This window comes from Symphalangus syndactylus, chromosome 9 (assembly GCF_028878055.3).
Source record: "Symphalangus syndactylus isolate Jambi chromosome 9, NHGRI_mSymSyn1-v2.1_pri, whole genome shotgun sequence".
Classification (NCBI taxonomy): domain Eukaryota; kingdom Metazoa; phylum Chordata; class Mammalia; order Primates; family Hylobatidae; genus Symphalangus; species Symphalangus syndactylus.
Window position 1 is genome coordinate 107,910,100 of NC_072431.2, and position 22,337 is coordinate 107,932,436.

Consider the following 22,337-nt stretch of genomic DNA (forward strand, 5'->3'; position numbering starts at 1 on the left):
ATTAGATTTGACAGGTATGTTCTGAATCAGCAGCTCCTACCCAGGGTGGGCAAGAGGTGCTGGGCGAACATGCGATGGGTATACTGCCAGCCCCGGGCAGGAGAACATGGGGTGACTGCCAAGTTTCAGACCAGCCCCGGGACTCTGTTATTCTGAAACATGAGGCGTCTTTGGATTCGTCTTCCATGTTCACCGGCCAGTTTGGAGATGGCTTGATATAGGCATGTACCAAAACCAGAAGTGGGGTCATGGCGGGTCTCGATCAGCAACCAACCTCCTGGAGGTCTTTCTGTTGCCGTGTACTGCACAAGGGCTCTCCAGGGCGCCACCCTGGACCCAGATGGACAGCTGTGCTCTCTCCACATGCTAATTATGATTACATAGGTTTGTCAAACACCGGTTTGTCCTGTCAGTTTCTTGGATAAGAGGTCCATAATAGCATGTTGAAGTGACGTACCATCACCTTCCTCTGATGACAAAGGTTCATCTTTGGGAACCAGCATTACTGAACCTCGCCTGATACAGTAGGGAAGGCTCTGCATGTCTGTAAGCGGGCGGCTCGTCCTTCCGCCAAGTACCCCAGACTATCGCGGCTTCAGCTTCTTATGTCTGATTATATTGTTTTCCTGTCTCTGTCCTTGCTGCCCACCTGCCACCTGTCACTTTTCCTAATGTCAGTTTCCTGGCCATAGAAGTCTCTTTCCTTCTAATTTTGCTATTTTTAATCTGCTGGGGGCTGGGAAGCCAAGCCACTGAGCTCGTTGGAACTATGTGCAAATGAAAGTGGGCAAAAAGCCTGTCCCTAAGTCCCTCCCAGCCTTCCAGAGTTGGTGCCAGGAAGGACTTAGAGACAGGCTTTGTGCCCACTTTTGGCTACTCATAGACGGATTGCAGGGGCTGGGGTTGTTGATGGTGCATTTCAGATCGGTAGGGCAGGCCACCACGGAGGTCTGGATGCCAGCCTGGGAGAGGCCTGGTGGGGCCATGGGCTCTGAATATGCAACTTGGCCAAGGTGCTGCTGGCATCATGATGCTGTCCTTGAAAGCGAGAAGTTCCTGCCATGACACCCTGGCCCGAGAGCGGCTGCAGTGGGGGCAGGGGGCAACTGCACTTCACGCATCTTGGTTCATTATTATCTCTTCTTCTAGAGTATGAGTGAGCCCCTTGGGCACAGACTGTGTTTAGTTTTAAGAAAACGTTAATTTTAAATCAAAAAGTTAATTTGGAATAGAAAGTAATACACACGTGGTTAAATATTCAAGCCATACAGAAAAATAGAAAATGAAAAATAAATCTCCCACTCCCAACCTAAGCCCTCCCATCTGTAATCCCTCTCCCCAAAGTTAACAGTGTCTTCTGTATATTTTCAGTAACATTTTAATTCCTCTATCTGCCTCCAGATTTTATCCTCTTTTTACTATCACAGATGGAATTATGCTGTACACAGTGTTCTTCCACACTTGCCTATTCACTTAGTAGTGTACCTTGGAGATCGCTCCACAATTTCCACAATCAAATCTGCCTCATTATTTCTCAAAACTATATAATAAATATTCCACCACAGGCAAGTATCATAATTTATTTATCCCAGCAATAAGGATTGCTGCCTTCCTTCCTTCCCATGAAATATCTTGGTGTATTTTTCTGTGTGTTTCCATAGGTGAAGTCCTAGAAGCTAACTGGTCACAGGGAAGGGTGCATTTTGTATTTTGTGATTCACCTATTAAAACAATCGTGTGTGTGAGGCAGGAGTGACTGGCTCCGAAGTCAGCCTCAGCCTGCATCCAGCTCACCTCTTACGAGCTGAGTACCTTATCTGCAAAGTGGGGATTGTAAAGCTTGATGATGTCTCCTGGAGTGGCTGTGGTACTTAAATGAGATAATACATACAAAGTGCTTAGAACAGTGCTTGGCGCTAAGAGCTGTATAAAGGATAGTTGCTGTTGTTGTGGTTGTTATTGTTACTGTTGTCATCTTTGAATCCTCTAGAACACTCAGGACAGTGTTTAGGACTTAGTGTCAGATAATGCATGAATGAGTGAATGAATGAAGTCATGAGCTAGCCCACTTTGCCCTGGGAATCCTTGCGCCATAAATACCGCCTTCCTCCTGTCTCGGGAGCAGTTCCAGTGGTGGCAGGGAGGCCCAGAGCCATCAGTGTGGTAGAGCTGCTTTGCTGCTTTCCTAATTAGAACGCTGACTTTGTCATTTCATTAAGTTGGATCAACAGTTGCTGGTTCCGGGGGGCTCGTGTCATACATGTGCATGGAAATATAGACTGAGTCCCAGTGTCTGCTCTAAAATGCCGGGTGGATGGAATTCAAACACGCTCCCAAAATTGAAACACAGTATTGGAGTCCGATAGTTCCAGAGCTTCCAGGGAGGCGGATGAGGTCAGTTCAGAGGGAGGAATGAGGAAGGTTAGCAAAGTAAACAGCTCCCTGGTTAGTGGATTCTCAGATTGTCTTCCTGGCTCTACAAATTCAGATTAGATCTTTAGCCAGGGCAATTAGAAGGAGGTCAGTCAGAATTAGTTAAAAGTGGGGATTAGGTAATTTTGGGAAAAGAAATTTAGGGTTATTATTTCTAAGTCAATAACACCACCCAAACTAATGGCTAATAAACCTGTCATTAGGAGCCTGCCAGATCCGCTTTAATGACTGGATACAGCTCATCTGCAATTAGCACATCCATTGTCTGCAGGCAGAGGTAGGCTGTTACATCACCATTCCCACCGCCCTTCCCCTCCGGGTGAAATATTCCCCCTCTACATCTACCGTCAGCAGCACACCCTCCACTAGTGGCAGGTCTGGACAAAGGGAGACTCCAGAGCAGCCCTGTTCAAACTGTCACACATTTCAAACACCAGCTGGAACGAATAAGCCTGGCGGCGTATGCACTATGTGTACACACGCACCGACGTGTGTGTAGCAGGATGAATCCCCGCCCCAAGTCCTAGGTATTGAGTTGTTTCTCGCCCTCTCCCTAAGGTGGCACTTTTTCACTGTCATCTGCTTTCGGGTTTGTTGAAAATCTTCAGCTCATGTCATTGTCTTTGGCATTGTTCACCTTTTCCTACAACAGGTGTCAAAATGTGCTTCAGAAAAAGTTAAAAGCATAACTCTTGTACAAATAAAAAGTGAACAATATGTAAAATGAAGTTTTGTTTTTTTTTTTTGGAGATGAAGTCTCGCTCTGTCGCCCAGGCTGGAGTGCAGTGGCGCAATCTCGGCTCACTGCAACCTCTCCACCTCCCAGGTTCAAGCAATTCTCCTGCCTCACCCTCCTGAGTAGCTGGGACTACAGGTGTGCACCACCATGCCCAGCTAATTTTTGTCTTCTTAGTAGAGACGGGGTTTCGCCACGTTGGACAGGCTGGTCTCAAATTCCTGACCTCAGGTGATCCTCCTGCCTTGGCCTCCCAAAGTTCTGGGATTACAAGTGTGAGCCACTGCGCCCAGCCTAAAATGAAGATTTTATTTCATTTGCAGACTGATCACTCCCACTTCCTTCTTTAAGTTCCTTATGCTTAGCCTCCTTTCACTCGGGTTTAATTCAGGGGCTCCAGGGAGTCTGACGCTGTGGGCAAGAGTGTGGAGGCCACGGCAAGCAGGCGCTGCCATATCCGTCTCCGTGAGAATTGATACCTACCTTCTTTTCCATCAACGTGGGGGTGAAATGATGCCGCCGACTTATGGAATGTTACCGTGGAAAAAACCCTCAGAGGCCATCTGTTCCCACTGCTTGAGTATTCAGATAACCAAGGCCCAGAAACCAAGGCCCAGAGAGGGGGTGAAGTTTACCTGAGGTCACACAGCAATCCATGTTGCCTGGAGTGTGCAGGCTTCCTGGACCTTAGGAGTCCCCAGCATATAGAGTTGCCAGTTCACAAAGGGCTCTGCCTTTCCCAGCCAGTTCCACCGTATTCCCTTATAGTTTGGGCCTTGTATGCTAAGATCTCCCTCCTCTGGGCAGGACCTCTTGCCCCAGGGCTGTCAAGGCTGGCAGACCCTCTCGGGCCATCAAGCCATCACCAGGATCTTGCCCCCACCTCTCATCTTGTTCACAATAATTAATGGCTGCTCAATGGCTTGCTTCCTTCTCTCACTCACACACACAGTCAGGTAGATGGAGGGGGAGTTTGGTTGGTGCCCTATGGTATTCAAAGTGAAGGGTTTTCACACTGTCAGGGTAATGAATTCTGCAAGGGTTTGAAGCGAAGGACTGGGAGGATTTCTGTGTCATGTGTCTGGGAGTGACAACCCCCAGTGGTTAATTACTGCCACACGATGAGAACCGAGCTGGTAGCAAAATGAGATAAGTTCATTATGAGCTAAATTTGAAGTTAATTGGATTCACATTCCCCCCCATTAGTGTACATAGAGAGAGCCTACCTAGAAATGGGCTCTATGAAAAAGAAAAATAAAAACTTGCATCTAAGCAAAAACTGATAAATCAGGCTTGGTTATTTTGTGGAGTTCGTGATGAAGGGCTTTCTGAGACATTGATGCAGCGAGAAGCATAGTTCCTTCAGAAGAGCAGAACCAATGTCATATGATTAATTTCATCTTGGCAAACATTTTCTGAGCACCTACGGTGTGCCAGGCCAGTGCAAGGGAAAGAGGGATGAGAGCAGTTCTTGATCTCCAGGGACTTCCAGTCTAGAAGCAGGAGAAGGATGGGTGCCCAATGCTGGGGGAATGTGAAGGCATCTGATGCCAGAATGACTCCGTTTGGATAAGGCTCCATTTCTGACTAGCCATGGGAAGTTGGGCAGGTGCCTAATCTCACTGTGTTTTAGTTTCCACATCTGCAAAATGGGGATAACAATAGGGTTCACCTTACAGAGTTTTTGAGGATGAAATGAATCTATATCTATAAAGCACAGTGAATGGTGTTTAGAACACTGCCTAGTGTAGAGCCTTGTCTGGCATACAGTAAATTCTACAAAAATATTAGCCGTTATTATTGTTATTATTATCAGCTGTGCAACCTTGAGCACATCAACTACTTGGGAGCCTTCATTTCCTCATTTGTAAAATGGGGATTATAACCGCAACCTTATGGGGTTCTTGTATTGAATGAGGTAAGACATGGAAGTGCCTGGCCAGGGCCTGGCTTGTGGGAAACTCCAAGGAGGCTGGAGCTTTGTGGGTTGACCAGTCACCAAGGTGGCCCAGGTTCAGGGTAAAGGGTCATGGACCTCACTTCTCCATGAGAAGGGTAACAAAGAATTTGCAGACATGTTTTAATCCTGTTACAGAGAGTAACATTATTACACTCCCAATAAATACCCTCTTTTTCCAATTATCAAAGAAAGCCCAACGCTCCGATCATTGTATTATCTGCCAGAGGTCACATAGCGAGTAAGTGGTGGAGCTAAGGTTTGAAGCCAGGCCTGTGTGACTCCAAATCCACCCCTCCCTGCCACGCTCAGGGGCCTAGATTTGGCTCTGGAGGCAACGGGGGAGCCTGTGTGAAAGGGAGAGCAGATGTGGGTGGCCTCATGCCCCCTCAAGCCTGCCGCCTGCAGAGCTGGCTGGAGGTCTCCTCCCTAGGGTCAGGTCTGCCCTCTGGAGGCCAGGTCTGCCACCAGTGTCAGCCATAGCTTGCCTCTGCCCAGACTGCCTTCTCCCCGGATGCAGCCTGAGACTTTATGTCTTCGCTTTACGTCTTTGCCTATTGAGCATTTCCCAGCCCCAGCCCTAGGCAATCACTAATCTACTTTTTGTCAGTAGATTTGCCTATCTTGGACATTTGTATGAATATATTCATACAATACATAGTCTTTTGTGACTGGCTTCTTTCACATAGCATAGTCATTTCAAGTTCATTTTGAATGTTACTACTGTAGTATGTATTGGCATTTCACTGTGTTTTATTGCCAAATATTCCATTGTATGGACATACTACATTGTCTTTATGCATTCATCAAATGATGGATATTTGAGCTGTTTTCACTTTTTGGCTATCATGAATAATGCTGCCATGAACATTTGTGTACAAGTTTTTCTGTGGACATATGTTCTTATTTCTCTGGGGTGTACACCTAGGAGTGGGAATTGCTGGGTCACATGTAACTCTGTGTCTAAGAACTGCCAGACTTTTCTAAAGTGGCTGTACCATGTTACATTCCTACCAGCAGTGTTTGAGGGTTCCAATTTTCCCCATCTTTGTCAATGATTGTGACAATATGTCTTTTTGACTATAACCTTCCCAGTGGGTATGAAGTGGTGTTTTATTGTGGTTTTGATTTGCATTTCCCTGAGAGCTAATGATGTTGAACATCTTTTCATGTGCTTGTTAGCCATTTCATTTATTCTTCTTTAGACAAATGCCTATTCAGATGCTTTGCTCATTTTAAAATTGGGTTATTTGTCTTTTTATTATTGAGCTGCAAGAGTTCTTTATATATTCTAGATACAAGTCCTGTGTCAGACATACGATTTGCAAATATTTTCTCCCATTCTATGGGTCATCTTTTCACTTTCTCGGTAGTATCCTTTGAAGCACACAAGCTTTTAATTTTGATGAAGTCCAGTGTATCTATTTTTTTGTTTGTGTCATATCCAATAAACCATTGCCGAATCCAAGGTCATGAAGATTTATGCCCATATTTCCTTCTAAGAATTTTGTGCTTTTAACTCCTACATTTAGGTCTTTGATTCATTTTTGAGTTAATTTTTGTAGTGGTATGTGCATCTGGTTTCGAGTCATAGTTAGAAAGTCTTTCTGCACCTGGATTAGAGAGGAATTCACCTGTATTTTCTTCTAGTACTTGGATAGTTTTATGTTTTTACATTTATTTCTCAGTTCTATTTGTAGTTTATTCTTATATATGGTGGGAAGAATTGATCTATTTTATCTTTTTTCCCAGATGGCTCTCCAGTTGTCCCAACACCATTTATAAAAAGTCCATATTTGCCCCAGTGATTTGAGATCCTACCTTCATCGTATGCTAGATTTCCATATAATCTATGCATTGGATTATTGGTTCCATAATCCAATATGGATTGGATCTTTTGAGCCTTTTTTTTTTAAATTTTCATTCTATTCCATTGGTTTTTTCTTCAGGTGCTGGTATCACAATATTAATTATAAAGACTTTATGGAATGTTTTAGCATCTGGGAGGGCTAGTTCCCTCGAGGGGAAACATTTTGAATAATCTGCAAGAACAGCATTTAAGTAGAAATCATGAGATCTGAGTTGAAGTCCCTGTTCTACTGCTTACTCTGTGACTTTGGGCCAGTCAAACCTCATCCCTGAGCCTCAGTTTCCTCATGTGTCCAACAGGGGCAGATCCCTCTTCTTCCCCTTCCTCTCAGGATTGCAAAGAGTGAGTTATTTCAAACCAAATGTGTCTCTTCTGGAGGAGTGGCCTTTGTCTTGAGTTTCACTGTTCTGCCTGGACTCCTTGCTGATAGTAAGCAAAGCCAAGTCTTGGTTATTCTCCCTGGTAAGAGAAGGCCACGCATGAGTTCGACAAGATGTACTTACGTGCCATTAATAGGAGGAACTATGTTAGGAACGCAAATCGATTCATTTTAGTTAGTTATTTGCAAACTTATTATAGGCCATCAATAACATTCAGTGCCATTGCAAATGATACAAATAATTTCTTCCTTGGTTAAAAAAAAATGAAATAAATGTGTGCTTTGAGGTCATAGCATGTTTAGAAGCATTAAATCTGGTTTCCCATCCCAGTCCAGAGGCTTGAATTAGAGCTAAGAAGGGGCAGTAGCGTCTCCTTAGCTGCCTTGTGTTGACAGGTTGTAAACCCCAACCCTGGCGACATGCCTGAGACATGTTAGGGAAGAGACTGAGAAGGTGAAACTGCCTGTGCCCTCCAAGGTCACAGACTCCTCAGCTTGGTGCCGGGGGAGTTCTGATGGGCCTCAGAGCAGATTTGAGGCTTGAATTCATAAGAGTGGGTTTCCCAACCGGGCATGGGGATCAGCCTCTGCCTGGAATTTGATACATGTTCTTAGAGGTTCCAGGCAGCAAGCTTTTAAGTAGAGAACAGTGATGACACTTATTAAATCTTGTGTCAATCAGTAATTGCCACCACATTGCTGCTTAGCAAATGCCCCCCGAACTCAGGTCTTAACACAGTAATCATTTATTCTTGCTGGTGCACTTGGGGTCGGCTGGGGATTGGCTGCACCAGGCTGGGCTGGGTTCCAGTCACAGTTTGGGTCCATCTCTGCTCCACATGTGCCCCCTCCTCCTTGGACCTACAGGCTAGCCAGGACATATTCTCAGGGTAAGGGAGAAGGGCACCCAGCCACACAAGCACACATCATGCTTCTGCTTGCCAAGTGCTCCCATCCCATTGGCCAGAGCAAGGCACACGGCTGAACCTAAACTTAAGGGTCAGAGGAGGCCACTGTGCTCTAGCAGGAAGAGCTGCAAAGGGTTCCTTTTGTGTTTTCATAAAACTGAATTTATTTGGTTTTAAAACCAGTTTAATATATGTCCTTCCTACTTTTTGGTGTTCAATTACTATTTCTTTTTAAAGCTGATGGTGGTGAGGGTGGGGTGAAGGATTACCTTCCACACCTCCATTCAGGAGGTTGAGAGGACACAGAAAGCTGTCAGCTTCTCTCCCTTCCTTGCAAGCAACAACCCAGGCCCTTTGTTTTCATGACTAGTCCAAGGAGAGTAAGCGCAGCTACAGGTGAAGCCTCTGGTTCTACGGACTGTGACTGCATAAAACTGGAGCCATGGACAAGGCAAAGGAGCCCCTCTGTAACGGGAACTCAGAGGCAGAGTGATGTGTAGAGAGTGTGTGGCGTGTGCCAGCTCCTCTGAGCGCATACTGCCATCCTGGTGGGCTGGGAGAGGGGCACCTGAGAATGGAATGAGCCCCCAGCATGATGGCTGCTCAAGTCCTGCACAAGGCTGGAGTCGACACAGTCCATTACCTGGCTATTTCACCAAATTTTTCCATTGGTTCTAGGAGATGAGCCAATTTTCTTATGATTTCCCAAGCCTAAGATTTATCCAGCTAATTATAATCTTGGGTTTCCCCCTGACCCCAGTGTTTATTCCTCTTATGTCTCTGTCTTATTGTATTGCACTGGCTAAAACTTTCAGAACAATTTTCAGTGATAACATTGATAATAGGTTTCCTTGACATGTTCTTGACATTAACAGAAATTCTCTAAGTATCTCACCAATTAAGTATTTTTAAGATATTAACTTTAGATTTAGTATCAATATAAGAACAAGGAAGTATACTTCAGTTCTTATTTACTAAGAGGTATCATAAGGAATTAATATTGAATTTTAGCCAATGCCTTTTCCACATCTTTTATATAATCATATGATTTTCTTCCTTTAATACATTAATATGATGTCCTGAACAGTGCTTTAATATTGAACCATCCTTGCATACATAGAATGAATCTTTTTTGGTAGTGGTATATTATTCTTTCTGTAATATTGCCCAATCAGTATGATAGTAGATTTTTTACATATATGTTAACAAATTGTGAGATTAGTCTTTAATTTTTTTTGTGCTGCCTTTGTTAAGTTTTTAGATCAGGATTATGCTAGCTTGGAAAAATGAATTGGGAAGATTTCCTTAGTTTTATATATCCTGGGAACAGTTTAATAACAGAGGTATGTGTCTCTTGAAAGTTTAAAGAACTTGCCAAAAAGAATAACAAACAAAAACTTTCCCAAGAAGCTAAATGGATGAGGCACCTTTTTTTTTTAACTTCTATTTCTTCTAAGATTATTGGGATGTTGATATTCTCTGACTCTTCTTGAATTACTTTTGGCAATTCATATTTTCTTGAGATTTCTACATTCATTCATGTGGAGTGTGTTTCTTTATGTTTTTAAATATCATCTCTGGTTATAATGTCTCCTCATTCCTTATCTTGATTATCTGTGCTTTTTTCTGAATCTTGATAGATTTGTCTATTTTATTGTTCTTTTCAAATAACAATTATTGGCTGATGTATCGTCATCTGCTTTTCTGTTTCCTAATTCATTCTTTTCTTTTCTTTTTTTGAATGGAGTCTCGCTCTGTCTCCCAGGCTGAAGTGCAGTGTTGCCATCTCAGCTTACTGCAACCTTCATCACTTAGGTTCAAGAGATTCTCCTGCCTCAGCCTCCCGAGTAGCTGGGATTACAGGCATGTGCCACCACACCTGGCTAATTTATATATATATAGATAGATATTTTCAGTAAAGACAGAGTTTCACCATGTTAGCCAGGCTGGTCTTGAACTCCCGACCTCAGCCTTTCAAAGTGCTGAGATTACAGGCGTGAGCCACGGCCTGCCCCTAATTCATTCTTTTCTGTTTTTATTTTGTTGATTCCTTCCTCCTTCTTTCCCTGGGTTCATTTTATTGATTTTTATCTGGCTTCTTGAGTGCTTTGGTGAGGCACTGATCTTTTGAATCTTTGCTCTAGAGATCAAGGTTTTAAAGCATGTGCAACAGCAGCAGAAACTGTTGGGGTTCAGAAATGACCCTGAGAGCAACCCACCGTTGAAGAAAGGATCCACTCCCAGGGGGCAGGGGGGCTGACTGTCAGTCCCAGCCTTGCCTCAGGTCAGCTGAGTATCCTTGGGCAAGTTCCCTCCCCTCTCATGATCCTCTTACCCATCCCAGGCAGCCAGGTAGGATGTGAGCACTTGTACCAGGCAGCCTCCTACTGGGATAACGCCCCCCATCTTTCAGGAGGCAGATTTGGCAGCACCGCCTTGTGAGGTCCTGGCCTCTACCCCAACATGCACACCCATCAAAACTGTGCAATTGAATTTTCCTCTGCATGATGGAGCCAATCAGCAATGGTGACGGTGTCACAGCTGAGAGACATGTGGACACTCTGGACTCATGGTCAGAAGCACAGCAGCCTGAAAGAACTGGACACTCGCACATGGGAGTGTGCACGCCTTGAGGGCTGAGGCCTTAACCTCCATGTCCCAGCGCCAGAACAGTGTTTGGCACTGGGAGGTGCTTCCTGCATCTTCACTGAGTGAAGAAACAGCTCTAGGCCAAAGGAGGAAAAACTCAGTACTAGGCTAGATATGGGACTATAGGGTTTGAGGCAGATATGCCCCCTGTTCACTACTAGGGGCTGTTGAGGAGAGGAGGAGGGAGGCATTTGAGTTGGTCTTTGAAGGCAGGTGGTGGCAGGCTGTGTGCAGTTGGAGGAAGGGGGACTTTGTACAGAGATCATAGCAGAAGCAACAGCGTGGAGATGGAGAGGTCCCAGGCCTTCTTGGGGAGTAGAGAGTAGGGAGAGCTGGCTGGAGTCGGGGCGTGCTTCACCTGCGTTGCCCAGCCTCCCCAAGCTCCGCTTTCCCAGGAAGAGGCCACGGCCCTGACTCTGTTCTTGCTGAGAGGAGCGAGGGTGGCTGGAGATGTGTGTGCATGCGTGTGTGTGTGTGTGTGTGTGTGTATGGTGTGTTTGTGAGAGAGCATGAGTGACAGGGGGGAGCTGGGGGCACATTGCCGTTCAGCGTCCAAACGTGACAAATGTGCAGAAGCGTCCAGGGAGCTGTGGACATGAGCGGCTGGCCGCGGAGATGCTCACCCCGTGATTTGTTGCTTTGATTCCTCAGGCCGTGACTTGGCGAGCACGACCCTCCCCGGGTACCCTCCACACGTCCCCCCAGCTGGACAGGGCAGCTACTCAGCGCCGACGCTGACAGGGATGGTGCCTGGTGAGTTTGCACTGTCGGCGTCTCCACAGCAGGCAGCGGACGGGGTTTCGGTGGGGGGGCATCCCCCCAAACAGCCTGGGTGACCTCTACGCTTCTGAGAAGCGGACCTGAATAAATCAGGCAGAGGTCTGCGCTCTCTGCAGCTGGGCCTGCAATGGGCCCTGGACCAGCCAGCAGCGGCACCAGGGAGGACACCGGGGGCGGGGGGAGGGTCTTTGTCACTCAAACAGGCCTCGTTGGCCACGTACAGAGTCTGAACACAGCGGGTGCAGGGGCTGGCTTCAGGTCACCCAGCCGGTGTGGAGGGAGCCTTCTCCCCAACCTTCCCTCCCTCCCGGCCCCCACCCTCTCTCTCCCACACAATCGTGTGACATGAACAAGCAGAAGGCTCTGAGGTGCTCGCGGTGGCCTTACTCCTTGGGGTTGAGGATAATGTGTTCAGGACAGACGGGATGTTGGATGGTGGGTTTGCCATTTGATTCTAAACTGAACCACCCAGGCCGGTGATGTGTCAGTTTTAAGACATTTGGAGAGGAGGCTGCCATGTCTCCTTACATTGTGGGGTGGTGTGGGGACAAGTGGTGCTGGCTGTCTGGGTGTTAAGGGCATTAGCATAGCAGAAATACCCGAGTATTCTTTCTTGAAAGATGTTTTTAAAAATCAGGAGGAAAATCAGGCCTCCACTGGATGTTGTTACACATCTTTTATGAGTTAACATTGTCTCCTTTTAAAAATTATTTCTAAAAATTGTTATTTATTTAATTTAATTTTTAATAGACAAATAGTTCAGTGTATCTATAGGGTGCAGTGTGGTGTTTTGACAGTGTATGCATTGTGGAATGATCAAATCAGGCTAATTAACATACCCGTCACCTCAAATATTTATCATTTCTTTGTAGTGAGAACCATTAAAAACCTCTCTTTTAGCTGTTGGAAATATGCAATGCATTATTACTGACTACAGTCACCGTGCTGTCTCTTAGGTAGAGTCATTTACAGGGGGCCACACAGCTTGTTTCAGTGCCTGGGGATCTAAGGGCCTTATCTCCTCCTAACACACACTCTTGACTGTCTCTGGGCACTTAAAAAAGCCAGAATAGGCCGGGCACAGTGGCTCATGCCTGTAATCCCAGCACCATGGGAGGCGGAGGTGGACAGATCACTTGAGGCCAGGAGTTTGAGACCTGCCTGGCCAACATGGCGAAGCCCTGTCTCTACTAAACAAACAAACAAACAAAATACAAAAATTAGCCAGGTGTGGTGGCATGCACCTGTAATTCCAGCTACTTGGGAGGCTAAGGCATGAGAATCGCTTGAACCCAGAAAGCAGAGGTTACAGTGAGCTGAGATCGTGCCACTGCACTCCAGCCTAGGCAACAGAGCGATATCCTGTCTCAAAAAATAATAATAAAAATAATAATGTAATAAATAAATAAGGGAGCACCCCTTAGAGGGCCCCACTCCAGCCCTGCTGAAGCTGTGCCCACTCTCCCATGCACTGGGGAGAGCCTGCAGGGCCAAACGGACATGCCCACACCCCCTTCCTAACTCATGCTGGCGTCTCACCCAAATAGGCCCAAGCCTCTTTCCCCGGGCCATCTTCCTAAAGCTAGCCCATGTCACTGGTGTGTGCATCCTTGGGCCCGAGGCCTGGCTCTCTGTCGAGAGTGTGGACGGAGCTTGGATGTGAGGGCTGGGTGTCCACACATGCATGTGCAAGGCCCCACGTGGTGATGAGAATCCCGGGGTGGGGAGCTCAGCAGGACGGATCTTAGCCAGGCTGGCTCCCCCTGCAGCCACATCCTGGCACAGAACGCCAAGGAGGCCCAGCATTCTACATTTGATCCTCGCCTTCTGGGTTGTTTGGAAGATGTATTTAACAAGGTAGGAGGATGGAGCATATTTCATTTAACGTTTGCTAGCTTGATTGATGACTTTTAAATACGAGACACATGGGAAACGGCTTCCGTGTGTACTCTTGTCCTGGGCCTTGCCAATGCCAGGGAAGCCTGCCAGGTTCCTGCCTGCAAAACTTTGGTCTGCTGCAAGGATGGACCCGTGGCAGATCACACAGGTGGTGGGACACACACCACACTTCCCCTTGCCCCACCCCACCGGCTCCTCATTCTCCAACCTTTAGCAAGTCTGGGCGGCCTTGGGACATGGATCCCAAGCCGTGTCCATGGATGGCCCGTCGCGTTTATGTAGTGCCTTATAGAACACGGACTTCCCCTGAGTGCTATGATGCAACAGTCCTGCAAGGGGGGCAGGGTTAGGAGAGTAATCCCTGTTTTCCAAAAGGACCAGAGAAGCCCTGGAGAAGCCAGGGAATTTCCGGGGGCTGTGCAGCTTGCAGGAGGAGGACTGAACCCCGGCCTTTGGCCCCTTCTACCTCCCTCCCAGCACTCCCCACACCCGGGGAGGCGCTTCTTCCTGTGCCCTGGGCTGCCTGGGTGTGCTCTCTGAATCAGTCAACTCCAGCTTATCTGTGATGACAGAGGGGCAGGGACAGCCCCGGAACCTGTTCTGAGAGCGTGTCAGTGGTGAAGCTGAGGTCACCCAGCCGGTCCTCTCAGTCCTCCACTGGAAACCCCAAAGAGGCTGAGTTCAGAGAAGCAGCTGAACTTTGCCAAGTTTATCCAAACAGAGCCTGCCCTCTGGCCCCCAGGATTCCTCCAGCCCTAATTACCAGGCTCAAGACACAAATGGCTGCGGGCCTGGCAGAGCCTCCAGTGGGAATGGATGGCAACTCCTTGCCCATTAACAGGGCAGCAGGAATCACAGGCCCGAGCAGGGGCACAGCTTCACCAAGCCTGGCAGCAGCTGGACAGGGACGGCCCCAGGGCCCCATGGGACTCTGTCCTTGGGCACAGAGGAGGGTGCACGAGTGTGGAGGGGGGAAACAAGCATTTTGGCAGAGGAGCCTTCTGCCTGGGAGCTAATGACTTCTTCCTTCTCTCTCTCCCTCCATTCTTTCCTTCTGCATCTCTGTCTCCTCTTCCTCCGTCTTTTCCTCTTTCTCCTCTTGCCCCAGCCTCCTTGCTGTCTCTTCTCATGCATCCCCCAGCATTTATTCAGTACCATGCCTGGCGTCAGGGCTGGGATTCCAAGCTCAGCTACACAGCTCTTAGTTCCTGTTTCTCAATGGCCAAAGAGAGTCAGGTCTTTGGGACTCTTGTTTCCAACAAAATTTCCAAATCTGTTTCTTGGGTGGCCTGTGGACATTGTTTTTGCAGACACTACCCCTGGCACTGTCCCACAGAACAGAGAGGGCCCACCTTTTGGCAGAGCAGGGGCCCTGGGCTGTCAGGCCTCACCGTGGTTGGCCTCAACTTGCCTTTCTGGCCTCCTCTCCCAGCCTCCCCGACCCTGACTGCTCTCTGGTGCCCAGCACACCTTGGACTCTTAACCATCGGTTCCTTCATCATTCTTGGATAGCTTCCCACCTCGACCTGTCAGAATCCAGTTTCACCCTTCAGGGCTGAACACAAACCTCGCCTGCTCAGAAAAGCCTCCCCAGATGGCCCCCTCTGGGGGAAGATGCCTGTGCCTGGCTCTGCCACATCACATGACCCAGCGTGTTCAAGGCACAGTCCCCTACGTCACGTCCACCACTCTCACTGGGACCTTATTAGTCTCTGCACCCTTCATGGCCCCTAACACGTATCAAGTTATCTTTGCGAATGTTGGCTAAGGGAGGGAGGAGAGGGAAATTATATGGACCTGTGTGTTAGTTTCCTGTGGCTACTGTAACAAATCTCCCCAAACCTGGTGGCTTAAAACCACAGAACTGTGTTCTCTTATAGTTCTGGAGCACAGGAGTCTGAAGTTAGTATCACTGGGCCAAAATCAAGGTGTCTCCAGGGCTATGCTCCCTCTGGAGGCCCTGGGAAAAGACCTGTTTCCTTCCTCCTCCAGGTTTTGTGGTTCCTGGCATTCCCTGGCTGCAGCTGCAATGCTCCAAGGCAGGAGTTTTCAGTGTTTCCCTGATCCGTCTTCAGGTTGCCTTCTACTCTGTGTGTCAAATGTGCTTCTTCTCTGTTATAGGGATACATAGGCATTTAGGTCATACCTGGAGGATCCGGGATGATCTCCCCATCGCGAGATCCTTAATCAATCACATCTGCAAAGACCCCTTTTTTCCTTTCACCGGGAGTCACATTCACAGGTTACATATATGGAGCCTTCCTATATCAGGCTCCAGGGAGTAGGGCATGGATATACCACAACACGCTTGAGAACTTCAACTTAGTGTTTGTTCAGATTCTGATTCATGACCTCTTGGGCTTCTGAATCCTGAAGGCAGTCATTGAATTGTGACGGTGCTGAAGATGATGATGCTATTTTATTGACCCCGAGGGCCTGTTGGCATGTTTGGAGAAACAAGTGAAGCAAGGCTCTGGGACACCTGTGTCTCTTGCTTTTGTCTCTCTGAGGCTGCTACACTGCAATGATCTGTTTCACTATGAGATCTGTTTCACTCCCTCCTGGCCTCTGGTGGGCTGGAAACCCAAAATCTTTGGGGTGTTTTTTCCCACTGTCGGCTTTAGAAAACATTTAGCTGCCACTACTTTCACCTCTTTTTTCTTTTCTTTTTTTTAATGAAGGCGTGGTCTCACTCTGGCCGTCGCCCAAGCTGGAGTGCAGTGGTGCAATCTTGGCTCACTGCAGCCTTGACTTCTTGGGCTCAGGTGATCCTCTCACCTCAGCCTCCCGAGTAGCTGGGACTACGGGCACCTGCCACCATGCCACCTAATTTTTGTATTTTTTGTAGAGACGGATTTTGCCATATTGTCCAGGCTTGTCTCCAACTCCTGAGCTCAAACGATCCTCCTGCCTCAGCTTCCCAAAGTGTTGGGATTACAGGCATGAGCCACTGCACCTGGCCACCACGTCATTTCTAAGTGAAGGCTTTTATTGTAAATGTGCTCAGAGGACACACAGAGGAAGGCACGCTTGCCTTGGGCTATGCTTCCACAGCCACACTGCAGAGCCTGAAAACGTGGACGTCATGTTTTTCCTTACTAAATGTCAGCTTGTTAGCTTGGACTCACGTTCAGCTTAATTTCCGATTCCATCATCAGAGTTGTCTGCCCCTTCTGGCTCCAGGGCATCCCCATGTCTGCAAAACATAGCTTCTGGCCTTCTCTAGGGTTTGCAGATTCAGTAAACTCTGCAGCTCTGTAAACTCTCCATCGCCATTTGCAGAGCAGTTTTGTTGAAGAAAGCAAATATAGCATCTTATATCAGCTTAGAAAGGAAACAGTTTTCAAATTTTATTTCCACCAAGTCCCAGAAAATGCCGAAAGTTTTGCACCAAAGATTTCACAATGTCTTGATTGGGTGTAACCAGTTGATTCCTGCCTGAAGATATTTTGCAACCTAACATGGTTGCAAATATCATAACATGGTTGCAGATATCAACATGGCATTTGAAATTCTTACCAATTCTGGGCTAGAGGAAAAAGGAAGGGGAGTTCACTACCCTTTGGCTTTAGCGAGTCTGAGAAAAAAAGGTTGCTATCTTTGAGGAACTGGTGGGTGCCCCATCCCGCATGGCCCACCAGAACAATGTGCACAAAGGCACTAGGTGGGGTCTCTGTGGTCCCGGGCACTCTACTTGCCATGGATTGATGAACGTCATTTCTAGCTGCCTTTCAATTGAGGCACTCACTAAACTGATGGCTTTTATTTTCTTAAACAAGTAGGAGGTGAGGGTGCAGTGTGGAGTGGGGGCCTGAGGCCAGAGGAGAGGTGGGCCCAGCCGTGTGGGCCAGGAAGGCACAGGGTCCACTGGACGCCACAGGGGGAGTGAGAGGGGCCTGCTCCTTCCCACCTCAGCACCTGCAAGTTCCTCTGCTTAAAGGGCTCAGCCCCCTCTCTGCTCTTTGCCCAGCTTGCCTGGTCCCCTCTCACCTATCTGAGTTTCCCCTTCATAGAGAGGCCTTCCCCAGTGACCAAATATATTTGAGTTTCCTGTTGCTGCTGTGACAAATGACCACAAATGAGTGACTTAAAACCACAGACACTTTTCACCCTCTGATTCTGGAAGTAGGTCTCACTGGGCTGAAGTCAAGGTGTCTGCAGGCTTGTTTCTTCTGGAGGTGCTAGGAGGGAATGATTTGCTTTCTTGTCCTAGCTTGTTGCTGCTGCCGGCATTCCTTGGCTTTTGGCCCCTTCCTTCCTTGTCAAAACTGGTGATGTTGGGCTGAGTCTTTATCCGGCTGCCCCTCCTTCCTCCCTTGTCCACTTAGAGAGCTCTGTGTTTCCCTTGGACCTACCTGGATATCTAGGATAATCTGCCTAAGTTCAGGACAGCTAATTAGTGCATTTCATTTCATCTGCAACCTAATTCCCCTCTGCCATGTAACCTGACATAGTCATGGGTTCTAGGGCTTACGATGTGGATATTTTTGGTGAGGGGGCACAATTCTGCCTGCCACACACCCCCTGAACCAGGGCCCCCATCATTCCTCTCCCAGAGCTTCCTGCTCTTTTCATGTGCAGCACTAAGCCCAGCTGAAGTCATTTAGCGTGTGGTTTACTCGTTCCTCTCTGGCTTCTCTTCAGGTCTGTATGGTATGTAAGAGCTGTACAATAATCAAGGTTATCTATGTCTGTTTTGTTCACAGTTGCGTCCTTAGTTCCTGGCACAGTGCCTAGCACCTAGTCGCACTCAGGACACAGTAGCTGGAATTAAAATGGAGAACTTTAGGCCAAGCTGCCAAGGAGAGCTTTGCCAGGTTTGCTGTGGCCCTGAGTCTGGGGCTGGGGTGATGCAACCAAGGAGTCTGGGGCTGACCCAGGGCTGGGAGTGGTAGTGCTGTTAGAGTGGCCGCCACATGGGGAAGCAGTGGGAGGCTGGGTGGTTAAGAGCATGGACCTGAGCCAGACTGCCTGGTTCTGAGTCACAGTCCTGCTTCTCACTAGCTGTGTGACTTGGGGCAAGTTACATAACTCCTCAGGGCCCTGGTTTACTCCTCATGTATAAAATGGGGATACTGATAATAAATGTGAACATTAAGTGATGTAATATACATGAAAGCTCTTAGAATTCTGACTGGCACATATGGAGTGGCACAGAAGTGTTCATTATGATTGCTATTATTATTTACACAGGGGCCTGGGCTGGATAGGGCGGTGAAGAGAGAAGCCCAGCAGGCACGCTAACGCTCAAATCAAGAGCCCTCCAGCAGAGCTCATACCTCCTGGAGCCCGTGGATCAATGGGAGAGCCAATTAGAGAAGAATCCAGTCAGAAACAAGAGCACTGCCAAGTAGGAGTCAGGCAGTCTCCGAATGCAGTGGGTTTGGAGAAAACAGAGAGGCAGCTGTGGTTAGTGCAACTGAGAAAGGCATTCTGGCAAAGGCGGCCCTGGAGCTGGGCTGGGAACCGTGTGTGCTTGGCTATCTGGAGAGGAGGGTGGGGTCTTTGGGGTAGGGCAGAAGGCTAAGCCTAGTGGCTGGCATGCGTTCCCAGGGGTGGGAGTCCAGCCCAGTCCAGGCAAGTAGGATTGGCAGGGAGGGGAGCCTGTTGAGTGGAGGCTGATGGCCAGCAAGGTTAGGATCTGAGCTTGGCAACTTTTGGAGGCCAAGCAGACATGCAGATGAGGTCTTCTGCAGACAGGTGCATGAACCCCAGGAGCACGGGGCGAAGGCCAGTCCAGACAGAGATATGCAGGTGCCCCAAGAGAAGCGAAGGGTGCTTTGGCAAGAATGTGGCTTCACCATTATTAGCAGGGTGACCACAGAGGAGCTCTGTGACCTCTCGGAGCCTGCCTTGCTGCTGTTTGAAATGATGGTTGTGCAGTTACGGAGACACCGCCTGTGTGAGGTAGGAAGGGTATTGAGTTTCTGGAGTGGGGAGGAGAAGGTTTCTTTTGTGGTCTGGCAAGCCCACCCCTGATTCTGTGTCTTGCCTGCCCTACAGGCCTGCTCTGTGCAAAGCATGCAGGCTTAGGGGTCGGGGCCGCAGTACCAGGCAGCATCCTGGCCCAGCTCAGCCAGGGACACTCTGTGCCATCTGACATGTCATTTCCACTCTCTGGGTCTGGTTAAGCATGTGAAATGGGGAAAATATATACTGCCCAGTTTCATAGGCATACCCGGGACCAGTGAACAGGATTCAGAGGGCCACCTTTTTCAGCCTTGTATCAAGAACCTTTCCTATGATTAGTACTGAAGCCATTGGAATGGGCAGACTTGGGAGGGTCCAGCAGACACTGGTGAGAACTTGGCAGTGGGGACTTGAGCATCAGATAGAGAGAGGACCAGTGCTCTCCAGGCACCTCCGTGACCTAAGCATCAGGCTCAGGGAGCGTTTGCTTAGGGAATGAACAGCCTTTGTTCTTAACACTAACTTCCCTCGACTCCTGACTTTCTTTCTAAGCTCTTTGCTGGGGCTCCTGGTAGCTCTCTGGCCTGGGCACGCTGCCTCTTTGCCAACATGGCCCTGGCCTTTGGGGTGCACACCTGTTGCTCGTTCCTGACTCTTTGCTGCCCTCTAGTGGCCTCCAGTCACTCTGCCACAGCAGGAACATAGACTTGACCCTGGGGAATCCTAGACACAGCTAGGATGAAATGCAGGTGGCCATTCACTTGTTCATTCATTCATTCTCCAAACATTTCCTAAGAGACCCTGGGTGCCAATTGTGGGCTGGGGTGGAGTTGCCAACACAGCCCCTGCCCTCAGGGAGCTCACAGTCTAGTTGGAGAGATGGATATAAAAAAATCCTGATGTGCTAATGTTAAGAGCTAAGACCTAGGAATCTATAAAGTGTTGGGGAAATACAGGTGAGGGGGCTACCGAGTCTGCTGAGGCAATGGGGTGGAGTGGGAGAAATCAGGGAAGACTTCTCAGAGGGGGTCATTTGAGCTGGACCTTGAAGAGTGAGTTTGCCAGTCTGCGAAGCTGGAGGGATATTGTTGGGTAAGGGACCAGTGTGTGAGAAGCCCCAGGGGAACCAGAGAATATGGGCATCAGGGAGGCAGCTGGGAGTGACCAAAGCCTCTTGGGGCTGGTGGGAGATGAGCTGGAAGGGAAGGCTGGATCTAGGGAAGAAGGGTCCCAGTCACAACCACACCTCAGCCCTGGAAACCTCTGGGCATGAGGCTGAGCATCCGGTAGCCTTGCAGAGGGCAGGCTCTGCCCAGGCAGATGTGGATGAGAGTCTGAGAGCCAGGGTTTCCTGTGCCCTCATAGGGTTGGGGGGCAAGGGGTCTAGAGTGATGTGATCTGGACAGTCTGTGTGACTAAAGCTCCAGGAACCCTGCACGGAAGTGATGCTGGGAGTGAGGAGAAACTGATACCCACATGTAGGCTTTCTCAGCTCTTGCCTGCGTTTGGGAAGAAAAGAATTACAAAAGCCTCAGAGCTGGAAAGGACTCTGGGGACATGAAGGTCCTACTTGAATTTAGGAGACCTAGGTTCTGATTCTAGCTGCCAGATACTCACAGCATGACCTTGGGACATGACCTTGGGACTCCCTGTTCTCTCTTAAAGCAGGAGGCAGGGCCTGGGGAGGCTGGGCTGAATGCACCCCAGGGGGCTTTCTGCTCCTGCCATTCAAGGTTTCTAAGTCAGTGATGTTTATTCCTGTTAATATCAGCTCCTGACCGAACTGGAAGGCTCCCTAAGCCCTGCCACCTTGTTCTAAGCGAGCAGCAAGTGCTTCCAAGTTCCCTTCAGATCTGGGGCTGTGAATAATAAGACAGTGGCTCTGGGCTGTCATGTGTAATCTGGTAATCACTTCCAAGGGCTGGACTGAAGGAGAAGAGCCTGAGGACTTGATAACCTTACACACTGCTCCCATGTCTCGATCGGGAAGGCCCAGAAACTGCTGGGGCAGGCCAGGGCTGGCTTTCGGGGCTTGTGCACCTGGGAGGAGGGCTCACAGACTGGAATCTGCAGTCTTAGGGTGAGAGAGAGGTAGTAAAGATCACCATCATTTGTTCCATCTTTGAAAGCAAAGTGTCCCTTTTGGGAGCATGGAGATGGGGAGAGAGAATATCCTAGGCTCGCAGGTGCTGGGAAACGTTCTTATTTCCCACGACCCCATTGCAAGGACAGCTGAGAAGCAGAGTCTCAGCTGGGAGAGTGCTCTGTCCAAAGCCGGTGCTCACTGGCCCGCCTGGGAAGTGGGCAGTGCTGGGGGAGCTCAGAGCCAGGGGCTGAGGACAGCTTTGGTGCTGCTCTGGGCTGAATCTGCTTGTTAGATTTCCCCCGTTTCCAGCTCCTTCTGATGGTGGTTGGCAGGACCCAGATCCAACTGCACCGACCTGGTCATGAGTATGTGAGAACATGTGTTTGGGATCCTGACTTACAATTTCTTCCTGATGTCCTTCTACTAATAGTGTTTCTTAAAAACAAACAACAAACAAAACGACTGGACTGTGATGGTTTTTTAGGAGATGAAGGGGAATGCTATCAGAATTTGCTTTAGAAGAAACTGAAGTGTTTGTGAAAGGGCTAGGCATTGGGTGGCTGATGCAGGGTCAGAGTGGGCCTGGAGGGCTTAAAGGTTCTCCCAGCCCTGAGAGGTTAGGGGTCCCCCATTAGTGCAGAGAGGAGCCTGGAGGTACACAGCCCAAAGTGAGGGCGTCCTGAGGACAGTGGCCTTGCTGAACCTTAGGCCTTCTTATCCTAATTCCTGA

General features: G+C 48.5%; 1 protein-coding gene across 10 annotated transcripts in view; it reads left to right on the forward strand.

Moving 5' to 3' along the window:
• PAX5 (paired box 5) overlaps nucleotides 1-22,337 on the forward strand; it is a 205,492-nt gene that overhangs the window by 144,154 nt on the left and 39,001 nt on the right. For 6 of the 10 annotated variants that reach the window (XM_055293688.2, XM_055293690.2, XM_055293689.2 and 3 more), the window contains one exon: nucleotides 11,584-11,685. The exons of the other annotated variants lie outside the window; for them this stretch is intronic. In XM_055293688.2, the coding sequence (XP_055149663.1) occupies nucleotides 11,584-11,685 (102 nt within the window). The remainder of the gene's footprint in view (nucleotides 1-11,583; nucleotides 11,686-22,337) is intronic. 10 annotated transcript variants of the gene reach the window in all.